The 12,712-nt window shown below is 40.2% G+C and overlaps 1 protein-coding gene across 4 annotated transcripts in view; it reads left to right on the top strand.

Moving 5' to 3' along the window:
- plagl2 (pleiomorphic adenoma gene-like 2) overlaps positions 1-6,501 on the top strand; it is a 44,873-nt gene extending 38,372 nt beyond the window's left edge. For 2 of the 4 annotated variants that reach the window (XM_040013805.1, XM_040013802.1), the window contains 3 exons: positions 756-878; positions 970-1,469; positions 2,147-6,501. In XM_040013805.1, the coding sequence (XP_039869739.1) occupies positions 1,135-1,469; positions 2,147-3,635 (1,824 nt within the window). In that variant the 5' untranslated portion in view covers positions 756-878; positions 970-1,134 and the 3' untranslated portion in view covers positions 3,636-6,501. The remainder of the gene's footprint in view (positions 1-755; positions 879-969; positions 1,470-2,146) is intronic. The other 2 variants (XM_040013806.1, XM_040013804.1) reach the window with 2 other exon arrangements.
- Positions 6,502-12,712: the final 6,211 nt, after the last annotated feature.

The raw sequence follows: 12,712 nt of genomic DNA, 5'->3' as shown, positions 1-12,712 counted from the left end.
TCAACCTTGGACTTGGCTGGTATACTAGCTTGCACAGGTTGATCACAGAGGCCACTGAGGGTAAACAAGGGAATGCAAAGATGAGCGTGAGTAAGAAAAAGTTCATACGGTCTCTCGGAAACACAAGTTTATAGACACCAGGATTTTGGTGCTGGTTTTCATTAGGATTGACTTTATAGTTCATGGTCATTCATCATCATTGTCATTATCAGGGTGACAGGTAGTGCAGGTTTTCAGTTGCTGTAAACACAAGCCACCCCCAGACGCTTTACCACCCATACCAGTGCTCTCTTTCCCTACCCCAGTGCTGCTTCAGTGTTGTGTGCTTTCCAAAAGCTTACGAGAGCTTTAAGTACACACATGTACAAGTGCACGCACAAAGCTGGCTTTGTGCACTGATCTGTCATCTGCAGACACACGTGATGAGGAATGAAGCTATGTAATTGCATTTGGCCTTCACTAATGGGTGCACAAACAAAGGTCCTGTGGCTGTAACGGGAATCATCATTTACAAAACAGCTTTTCTGCTGATCAGTCTTATCATTCAGCTCCCCCTAGTGAGCTCAGAGGAAGCTTGCTTTCAAAGTGGAGTTTGCAAATTACATTATGACTCAAGTCAAACTTGTTGATTAGTGAGCTGAGTAATGTTTCAAGTTCAGCTTGATTGGGTGGTGTTTGGTTTGTTATGTGACTATGATACTGCATTGACTGTCTTATTTATTAAATTTTTTTTTTTTTTGCTTTCTCTTCCACAGCACAGTAAAGATGCAAAGCAGTATTTCCCACTCACCACCAACCATAGCTGTTGGGACTGGGTGAGCACCAGAGTGAAGGAGAGGAGCGTCTAAAGAAGAGGCAAGAAAGATTTTCACTAACAGGTAAAATGAGGGTTTATAAGAAGTGTGTGCAGTGTTTCCACAAGCTTCGAGGCAGCTGGTTTCAAAGCTTGTATGTTCTGTCTCACCCCAGATTTTGGTTTACCTCGATGTTTCCTGTGGCTCATTGGCTCTTTCTGTGATCAGATCTGTGTTGTCTTCTTTTTCAACAACCCCTGACCTGCAACTTCCCAAGTTGAGCCTGGGAGGCAGGGGAGCTACAAGTGAATTTTCATGGCAGCGGCACTCTAGGGCTGCCATGGCAGCTGCTGCCGCCGATGCCTCACACCGTATTACCGCACTGACGCCGGAGGAAGAGGGACGACGGACTGCTGCCAAGCTGTTTGGGAGCGCCGCCGCACTGCCCCTGACAGAAAGAGAGAGAGAGCGAGACAGGGAGAAAGAGAGAAAGAGGGAGGAAGGAGGAGAAGAGGTGGGGAGAGCAAGTGGGAACGAGTGTTTGGTGTGTGGGGCTCTGTTCACCTCACCAGAGAAGCTCCGGCTCCACGCCTTGAGTCACACAGGAGAGAAACCCTTCCACTGCTCACATCCACACTGTCCCAAGGCCTTCAGCTCCAAATACAAACTCTTCAGGTACAGAGCCTTGAATTACATAGTTCAGTTCACATCCTTTTGAATACAGTGCAACACATGTCTGTTTCATTTAGGTATTTGAGTAAATGTACCAAGTTTGGTACATAGATATGTAGATCTGGACCTGCCCCTTGCTCTTAGACAGATACAGACACTTTTCACTTATCTGGTGATCAGAGTTCTGACTAAAGGTTAGGGTGGTTTTCAGAAGATATAACATTCCAAACTCAAAATAAGCTTGCATTAGCCTAATTTCGTAGCAGGACAGTCAAATAATCATAATGTCACCTTGAAAGATTGACATGATCTCCATATATATAAAATACCGCAAACCTGTTGTACCTGTTGCTTAGTTTTGGCACATTTGCACATTTCACAAGCCCAGCCTCAGCATCTTTATATATCTATGTGAGCTTTATAAGGTGATGAACTTGTTTCCAGCCTCCCGTGGCCAGAAATTCATTTTTAAGTGACTAAATTCACCAACATGTCAGTGTGTCTGGTGTATCAGAGCAACTGGTTCCAAAACCCATTCTGGTCCTGCCTGGAAGCCACTGTGACTCGTGTATGTATTTGTAGTTACAAAGGATTTGACTGAAAGAATGCATGCTTCACTAACAAACATGACAGTCAGACGTGTAATTTCCCCTTCCATTCACAATCTCTACTTTTCACAGGCATATGGCCACACACTCTCCGCAGAAGACCCACCAGTGCTCATTCTGTGAGAAAATGTTCCACCGCAAAGACCACCTGAAGAACCACCTGCAGACCCATGACCCCAACAAAGAGGCCTTCAAGTGTGAGGAATGTGGGAAGCACTACAACACCAAGCTGGGATACAAGCGCCATGTGGCCATGCACTCCGCCACGGCGGGGGATCTCACCTGTAAAGTGTGCATGCAGAGTTACGAGAGCACACCTGTTCTCCTGGAGCACCTTAAGAGCCACTCTGGGAAGTCCTCAGCCGGTACTAAGGAGAAAAAACACCCATGTGACCACTGTGACCGGCGTTTCTACACACGGAAGGATGTGAGAAGACATATGGTGGTCCACACAGGCCGAAAGGACTTCCTATGCCAGTACTGTGCCCAGCGTTTTGGCAGGAAGGACCATCTGACGCGCCATGTGAAGAAGAGCCACTCGCAGGAGCTGCTGAAGATTAAGACAGAGCCTCCCGATATGCTAGGTCTCTTAGCTACGGGCTCTCCGCCCTGCTCAGTGAAGGAGGAGCTCAGCCCCATGATGTGCGGCATGGGGCCCAACAAAGACCCCATGATGGGTAAACCGTTCCCTAGTGGGGCACCTTTTCCAATGGGCATGTACAACCCCCACCATCTCCAGGCCATGTCAAATTCTGGGGTGGGTCACCCACACCCATCTCTGATGCCAAGCTCCTTGTCTGCCGCTATGGGCATGGGTTGTCATATGGAATCTCCTGCATCTCTTCACCCACACTCCCATCATCATCACCATCACCACCACCATCACCATCACCACCATTCCCCTCCACTGCCCCCCCACCATCAACCTCCGGCTCCCCAGCAGCAGCACCAGCCCCAGCCAGCGCCCAAGTACCAGCTGGGATCTACCTCATACCTGCTGGACAAGCCCTTGAAAGTGGAGATGGAGAGCTTCCTCATGGATCTGCAGAGTGGCTTGCCAGGCCCAGTTCCCTCTGCAGAGCCCCACGCTGCTGCTTCACCCCCCAAGGATGGACTGGAGCCCGCCACGGGCCTGGCGGATGAGCTCTGCGGGGATCCCCTTCTGTCTAAGAGCCCTGCAGTGATCGCTGAGTCTCTGTGTGCTGCTAACATGGACTTCTCCCACCTGCTGGGTTTCTTGCCCATCAACCTGCCTCCCTACAGTGCCCCCATGAGCACTGGAGGGCTAGTCATGGGTTACACCTCATCTGCGACCTCCTCAACTTCCTCTTCTTCCTCTTCATCGTCTCTGCACACTGCTGAGCCCCATGCTGCAGCAGTTGCAGCGACAGCAGCCGCTGCTGTCGCCACAGCACCTCTTACCTCTTTGCAACCGCAACCTCAGGAGCAGCAGAGCTCCAGCGGGAGTCTGGGTCTTGGATCTCTGCACCCCCTCCCACCAGTGTTCAGCTCCAGCCTTAGCACCACCACATTGCCTCGCTTCCACCAGGCCTTCCAGTGAGAGTGCCGGCACCTTGCGTCTTGCCCAGCAGGAACGGCCTTCACACCAGCCTCAGCTCAGCACAGATGTTTCGGGCTAATCAGAAAGTTGGAAAATTAAAATGAAAGAACATTTAGAAGCCTTAAATGAAAGTGCGCACAAAAGCTTTTGATTGAGCCTTAAAAGGAATTTAAACCCCTTTAAGCAAAAAGGAAAAGGTGAGAAAAAAAGTTGAAGCAGCTTTTATTTTGGGCTTTTTTTCCCTTATCCTGTAGTTATACCATGTATTAACCCTTGTTTTTTGGGGGGGTTTTTTCTTCATTTTTTCCATTTTCATTTATTTTTATCCCCCCTTTTTATCACCCCTTTTTAGTGTTATAGAAGGCAGAATCAGTGGGCCAAAAGGCATGGTACTGCATACTTTCTAAAGTAATACTATAAAAAAAAATCAAAGATAACTTTTAGATTATCTGTTTTGTTGTGACCCAGAAAAAATATAGTTTGAAGTGGATATTTTGTTTTACTTATTTTTCTTTACCAAATGTAAGAACATGGTAGAATGCATCTCATCTTGAGTTTTTGAAACACCCATGCTTATATATATTATAGCTTCAACTGTCAGGACTGATATGGAGAGAAGAGAGACCCCTGAAAGGAAAATGCATAAACTTTATGTTCTGTTCAGAGATGGCTTACACAGAACCATAAAAGTGACCTGGCCTCTATAAAAAAAAGAAAAAAAGTGCTCTTCCAACATAAAAAAACAACAAAAAAAACTAAATAGAAAAACCCCACAAAAACTCCATAACAAAACAAAACAAAAAAAAAACTGATGTGCTCCTAGAGTCAGCTCAGTTAAAAACAGACTCTAATCATAGATAAGAGATCTGTTGGCTGCCAAACACACATTTTTAAAGAAAATCTAAGAAAGAGAAAGAAATGTGTGACACATGTTGGCTTCATTTTTTTATGTGTTTCTCAAGAGAAGCACTTTTTTTTTTCTTAGCAGAAGGCACTTCACCTTTTGTCTCCTCCCTCCTTGTGACTAGAGGTTTTCACTGAGACAGAGAGCTCCTCGCTAGACTAGAGGAGGGCCGTCTTTCACTTATCTTCCTTTACAAGTTTCCCTTATAGTGATATAGTTGTTTGCAGCTTTTCCTAGCTGTGTTGCATATCTCTGAAAAATATCTCTATTTTCTGAATATACTGCAACCACATCTTTAGGCGGTCTTTTAAAAAGATGCATCATCTTGGTAATGATGAACCCTGACATATGTGAATGACAAAAAAAAGAGCAAAAGAGTTACAGTGACAGATGAGGAAAAATGTGTTGAAGAATGTTATTGCAGTGTACGAAATATCTCAAAAAATATTATAATGGCTTTTATCTCAGTAAGGTGTATTTTTGGTAGACGTATTACAACTAAATGATGATGTTTTTGATGTCTGGCAAGTTTACATGTGTGTGTATCTTACAGTTTTGATCAAACAAATGGATGAAGTATTAGCCTTTTCCCTTAAGCTTTCTCTATCATATCCAGTCTTTACCTTTACATGTACTTGAGTTAGTTTAGAGGAATCAAAACTATGGATGGGAAATATATATAGAACGCTGTTAGTAATTTAGTAACAACCTAGGATTTGAACAATGTAGGGATGCTGATATTGAAGACCTATGAAGCTACGTGTATATAGTAGAATATATACTCACCGGCAACTCAAATTACATACACCTTGCTGGCATTGGGTTGGACCCCCCTTTGTCTTCAGAACTGCCTTAATTCGTTGCACAGACGCCACCAGGTACTGGAAACATTTCTCAGAGATTTTTGGCATGACATTGTTGTAAACTTGCTGCAGATTGGTTGGCTGCACATCCACGAACCTCCCATTCCAAAACATCCCAAAGGTGCTTTGTGACATGACACATTATCCTGGTGAAAGCAGCCTTTAGAAGATGGACTTGTTAAGAGATGCTCTTCTGCATACCTTGATTGTAACAAGTGGAAGAATTCACCTTTCTTCCCCATTCTGATGCTTGGTTTGATAGACTGTTTTGACCATGCCTATGTGCTTGAATGCACAAGTTTCTGATTGGCTGATTAGATATTTGTGTTAACAAGCAGATGTATCTGAGAAACTAGCCGGTGAGTGTGTATCTCACTGTATACATACATTTATAACGGGGTGTAACAACTCTGTGACCAAGACCAAAATTGCAATACAAATATCAGTATTGCATCTTGGCTCAGTCTTCCCATGCTGTGATACCCATGAGGAGCTGTTAATGCCTAGTTAAAGCAATGCATAGTTACAGTAACAAAAGCTGGAATGTTTTAAAGGTTGTTTAGAATGATAGAATGAAATCTTTGTTCATGATCCAATCATGATAAAGTTAATAGGCCTGTGTTAAAAAATGTTTTCTTTTTGTTTTTCATCCCCTGAAAAAAGGAACTGAGGCCAAAAAACTGACGTTTGAACTAAACTGTGGTCTCAAAGAATTGTTACACCCCTAGCAAAACTGCTCTGCTGTGATAAAATCTTCAGTCCAAGATCAGTTATCTTGAATGTCTTGAAGTTCTAACCATTCATTACTAGTCCTTAAAAACCCCAAACCCAAAGGTCACCTAAACCTTAAAGTCATATAGGTGCTCATTATCTTTCCATTTAATTTAACCTGTAGTCATTCCCTTTAATTATTGTGCCTTGATGGGTCATGCTAACTCTGCACTCTGTCCCTCTTTTGTAAAGATTCTAGAAATGGTGAGAATTTGGGAAAAGGTTTTTGCACACTTGTAGCCTAAAAAAAATCCCTCTGAGGTCTAAGTTGACCCCAAACCTAACCCCTAACACTAACCCTAACCAGAGACAAAGAAAAATACTTTTTTTAAAAAGTTAGTGGCTTTTGATGTATGTCAGTTAGAATCCACAAAATTAAAAGTTGCATTTTCTGATAGCACTGAGTCATCAGTATTTATTATTTAGTCCTAGGAGGGGTGACTTACACATGTGCAGTAATTAAGCACATCTATCATCCGTACTTACCTCATACGTCACACAGCCACAGGAACACTAGTGTTATTGACATTTGAACAACAACCATAAACTGGGAGTCAGTCAGTGGCCTGTTGCTAGCTAAACTTTTACAAAGACCGAAAACCACATTGCACAATCAGAAAAACAATTTAAAAAAATGTCTAATTTAATGATGCAAAGTTATATTTTGTACTTTCCATTGTAGCAAGAGGCAGAAGTTCATTGCTAACATGACCCATACAGCAATAACGACCACATCAATAGGAAATACAGGTTTAGATCAATTGGGATTATTCTTAATCTTCTCATCGGTGACGATGCCCAACCTTAATACTGAACCCTAACACTATATTTTGGTGAATCTTTTTTTTTTTTTTGCAAAAAATGTAAATAGTCTTTGATGTGTTAGCATGATTATTTCTTTCTCCTCTTGATTTGCAAGACTTGGCAGAACATTTTCTTTTAAATGTTAGATTTCCTTTAGCATAGGGTTAGGGTTAGGGTTAGTGTCGTCACCGGTAACAACCTCATAAGGTTAAATGGTCTTTCTGTGGCCTGACCAACACTGACAAATATGCATGTTCATATCTTTGCTAGTTCATTTTATTGGTGAATCTCATTTCAGCGAAAGAGCACCTGGTAACTCTGCCTTTTTAGCAGTCACTGTGCTACATGGGAACCCAAACACACAGGAAAAAAAAGGAAAAAACATAGCACATAAAAAAATGGAAAGTCAAACACATATTGCTGCTTTTAGCTACGGTTGCAGATGGATGACAACTGTAGACCACTAGAACATTTCATTTTTTTTTCTATCTGCAAGATGGACAGCCAGCTGAAAATGTGCACGAAACAAACCGACAAAGTGTTCATCGGCCCCAGTACCACTCCCTCTGTACTCCTTCCTTTCCTCCTCCTCTTTCAGCTGCTTCGTAGAGTCAAAGGAAAAGGGTCTGAAAATATAGTGATCTATCTGGAGAAAGGCAGTCACCGAACCTCTGTGCTTTGACATTCAAAGCAAGAGGGCGGACACGTGTTTGACTGCAGGACTCGAGGTATCGCTTATGCTCATATATTTGTTTTGTTTTTTGTCATTTGATATATTATTTTCTGTTTGTATAAAACAGGACCTCGAAAAAAAACAACACAACACATCACCTCATTTTTATGTTTTTGTTTTTTTTGTTTTACCAAAACCTCGGGAGAAGAAACTATGTTTTTGCACAATTGCTTGTTGAAGAATGCTACAAGTGCTTTTCGTTTAATACTGTAGGATATAAAAGCCCGACAATGAGCAGCTGATGGACCCTGTTATTTACACAGGTGGAGGGGTTCAAGGTCCAGCAACTTTACTGCCTTTGGGTGGAAACACATTGGTCAGGCGTTAAAGTTGCGTACATTATTGCTTCAACCTCTTTAGACTTTTGCTCTTCTCTGTGCACCTTGGTAAGTAGGTAAAATTGTGCCAGAAACCTCTACTCTGTAGTTTCCATTTACACAGGTTAACCCTGACCCCTCCTTTCAGAAGGTATAAGAAGCTGAAAAATTTGGAATCACTGCAATGTGTAGAAAAGCGTCCCCGCACAGTCTGACTGTTTAACTTCATCCCTAAAAATTGTCTTTGTATAATCCAAATTTCAAACTAAATTGGAGCAGGTTTTACACTTAATTAGAATCCCATTGGAAAGTCATTTTTTGATAATGATGATGATGGCTCTTGCAAAATGATCAGACGTCTGATCCTAAATTCATTAGCTGTCAGCATCTTTCTTAGAATTTATCATATTAAAGAAAAGGTAAAACTGGTCTTTATTATGATCTCAAAAAAAGGTGGTTTTATAAGAACCCTTTTGGGTTACGCCAAACTTGTAGCAATCAAATTGAGCATTTATATATTTTTGTAACAAATAGTCATTTAGTCTTGAAAAAGCTTTTGGCATGCTTTTAGTTTGTCCTCCCTGGGTTTCTGTGAGCTAATCTGAATTCTAGCACTTTCAACCTTTTAAAAAAAAAAAGAGTATTTTTTTCTTTAAGATTTTCAGCTTATGTGTTCATATGTTTTTAATTTTGTATTGATCCTGTATATGTATGTGCCATTAGTTTGATGTGTAGACTTTATCAACTTGTGTATTTCTCTTTTCCAAAAGGATAACAGTATTTTTGATATACCTTTCACTAATATCCTTCTACATAAAAGACCTCTGCCCTTTTTACTTTTTTGTTCGTTTTGGGTTACCAGCTTTGCCTTCTCTCACGTGATTTTTAATCAAACTCTACAGCCAAGTGTTTGAAGACAACAACCACAAACCAACCACAGCCTGCCACTGAAAGCCTGTTGTAAGAGACCTGCCATTTTTAGACCATGTAACCAAACAAAAGTAAAGTCCAGAGCGACCCCACAACATAGATTTTAAAGCTTACCATTGTGGTCACAGGACTGATTGTCTCTGCCAAAAGGAACAACTTTGTGAGCAGCAGTGAAGTTGACTCTCAAAAATGGATTTAAATTAATGTTACTAAACTCAGTTTCAAGCCCCTGAAAAGAATAATTGTTTCTTTTTAGATATTTTAAGCAAACTGGACATGTGGTGAGGGCTTACTTGTAGCTGTTAAAATTCAGATTTCATGCCTATCTTACCACCTGATTTGTACGGAAGCTCATTTGTGCCAAGAAGTGAACCAATAATAAAAATAATTCTAATAATAATACAGGCAGTTAGTCAAGTGAAAATAAGATATTATACTGATAAAGTGTGATAAAGTGAGATAGCTATTAAAATACTATTAAAATCATTCCATCATCATTCCACACAGGAATGTTACAAAGTTCCAGGATCTGGTCTGTAACAGACCTACACATTCAGCAGGACAAGCTGCAGAAACAAATATGATTTAACATCCATAAATATGTGTAGAGAACTTGTGTGTGAATAATCACATATTTAACTGTTTTTCAGTGTCACTTACGTTTAGTGATAGTAGGATGGGGTTTAGTGATGGTACATTTGTGGGTAATGTGCAAACAGGACTTGAAAATGGCTAAAGACAAAGCATAGCCTAACAGACCTACCTATCCATTGTTTCCATTTTTGTACTGGTTTCCAAAGTAGATCTGTATGTTGGTGTTAATATGGTCATTTCATCTTGATCTAAAATGATCAGGCTGCTCATAGAGTTTTCAAAATATTTTGAACAATGTCATGTTGACTAAAAACGTGAATTTTCAACTGAAACAGGAAGTCTTTGTACAGCATATGTACTGAGCCATGTTTTTAGGTTGTATTTGTTTGCATTTTGCTGTGTACTGCCAACAGTCACTGATCTGAACAAAACTCAAACTGTGTTAATTATATGTTCCGCTTCATGCTCTAGTCTATTGTAGATGTACATATTACTATACATCGGCGTAACTTTGTGCTGATCTCTGTCATGATCTCTGTCTAAATAAATAAATACATCTGGGTAAATTCCCAGATGATTAAACATGCAAATATTTTGCTGGTAATACCTGAAATGAGTAAAGAAAATCAACAGCCTATCAACAGCAAGGAAATTCATAATTTTATTGGGGGGGGGGGGGGCTATATTGGTTGGGTCTGATTAACCCCCCCTGGAAATTACGCCACTGTTACTATAAGATCTCATAGTACTATGGACAATGAGATCTTTAACTTCAAATTATACGAAAGATTACCAAATAACATCTCTACTTTTTTTCAGTGCAATACATTTCTCTACTTTTAAGTATTTTGACATGCTAATAATTGGTTACTTAAATGTAATTGTAAATGTAAATTTAATCTTAGTAATTTTAAAAAAGCACAAAAATAATACATCTGCTAAAATGAGTTTTGTTTCAGGCTCTATGAACTCTGTCCTGCTTGATCATCATTTATCATTATTTACGTAAAGTGAAAAGTATAAAAGTTTTGACTAACGTTTCCTAATTTAGACTGTAATAACACACTAATCTCTCTCGGAAATAAACTATAAATTCCAGTTATCCACTTATCAGTAATTTTTGAGTAAATGGATGTCACTGATAAATCAGTGGTGATTCACCTGCAAGTGTTTTTATAAACTGTATTTTGTTTTTGTAGAACTCACCAGCAGCTGTATTTGAATATCTCCTGTTCCACTTTTCCTAACCTGGAAGCAAAGGATGGCTTACTTCTGACTAGGACACAAACCTTGGTGCTTATCATAGACGTTACATCATCCGTGCAGCAAGACTGAGAGCAGTGACCACTGATTAAGATCATTCGGAAATGTGTCCCTTTCTGGCAGCTGTGGAAACTTCTAATAAGAAAGTTTGCATTCTTAGAACAATGCTGGGTCATGTGTGATGTGTCATCATATGAGGTGTTACATTTTGACTTAATTCTGCCCAATTAAGTGTTTTGATCTTTCATCAAATATGGCAACTTTGTGTTGTGCTGCAAGTTGAAACCCACTGTCCTCATGAGCACAGCATCTAGCAACTCACCTGAAAAAACTGATTGAATTCAACTGGACACAATGGTTTTCAGTGGGAGAGACGTTTCATCACTCATCCGTGACACTTGAGAAGTCACTTGGATGAGTGATGAAACTATTTTCCATGGAAACATCCAGAGGAACTGAACTTTTGGGCATATCCTTGCCTGTAACTCATTCATCAAGAGATGTTTTTATGTATACATCTTTTTTGTAAGTTCTTGTTTCTCTTGGCTTAATTTCAGTCTTTGCAGCATATCACAGAAGAAAACCACTGTAAACTATATATATATATATATATTATATATATATATATATATATATATATATATATATATATATATATATCGTCCACCGCAAAAGAAGCGCGTATTCCTGGAAATTCCAAGAAATTCCGAGAATACACGCTTCTTTTGGGGTGGAGGAACACCAAAGTAATTGCTTACGGAGCTTGCTTCTTCAACATATTTAAGAGTCCTGAACAAATGTCTGTCCTCCTCCAGAACATCTTATGTACGCAAACGTGCATTCCAACTTCTTATCTGGTGTGCGTCTTTTATTTTGACAGCAAATGTGCACCTGTGGACCACTTATGTGCAGCCCTGCATATAACTCCTGTTGTGTGTGTGTGTGTGTGTGTGTCTGTTTGTTTGTTTTTGTGTACAGAGGGACAGCCAGGTTCATAATGGATATAAGGAAGTTTTTTCAAAAAAGGAGCAACATTCAGGTAAAAGTCTAAGATCAAATGATCCGTCAATCAAGAATAATGTTGGATCAGGGTTTCAATATTTCTATCTTTTATTAGATGTACATGTGGTTTGGTTATTTGCCTTTTGGTTGAAAGTACACTGAGAGCGGACTTTTTTATTAGTGATCTTAATAGTAGGTTTTTTTCATATTAATGTAATTTTTGCATCTAATTGAATACAATCTATTTGTGTATGATTGTCAGTCCAAAGAGGGAGAGAGGAAAGAGGGGAACGTGAGGAGAAAGTACAAGGTCAGGAAGAACCAGGTAAGAAAACAGACAGGGAATAGTGACAGGCACAACAGAAACCGTTAAGCTGACAAAGAAAAAAACACAAATTTTACTCATACAATCTGGAAGTTGTGTTCTCCCTATATTAAAGCTGCTATACAGAATCTGCAAAACAAACTGGGTTGAAATTTTTTTTGACCCTCTTTAACAACATCCAACATAACATTATCATTGATTGGGGAGATTAAAATTAATGATATATTTTTATGTGGTTCAGCCACAACTCTACTAAAACCTCAGCCAATAATAGGTAGGCCAACTTTTAGACCGTCAAAATCTTATGATTTAATAAAGAAATTTGCAGACTTGCACAGAGATGGTAAAATTATAATGACTGATTCGGAGATGAAGACAACAGATGACGAGGACGGGGAGGAACAGGGGTTTAAATGCACCAAGGAGACAGTCAGAGAGAACTCGGGACAACTGGAGACAATTAAGGATGCAGGGACTGACAGAGACAGGGAAGAAGTCTCATCATGACGAGTAGTTTATGTTGCCTGGCTGGGCAGCTCTCTGGGTGCTCAGCACCCCCAAAGCTCTGATC

The sequence above is a fragment of the Simochromis diagramma genome, unplaced genomic scaffold (assembly GCF_900408965.1).
Source record: "Simochromis diagramma unplaced genomic scaffold, fSimDia1.1 OVJJ01000705.1, whole genome shotgun sequence".
NCBI classification, from domain to species: Eukaryota; Metazoa; Chordata; class Actinopteri; order Cichliformes; family Cichlidae; genus Simochromis; species Simochromis diagramma.
Note: the sequence above shows the minus strand (reverse complement) of the source record. Positions and strands in the feature narration are given on the sequence as shown.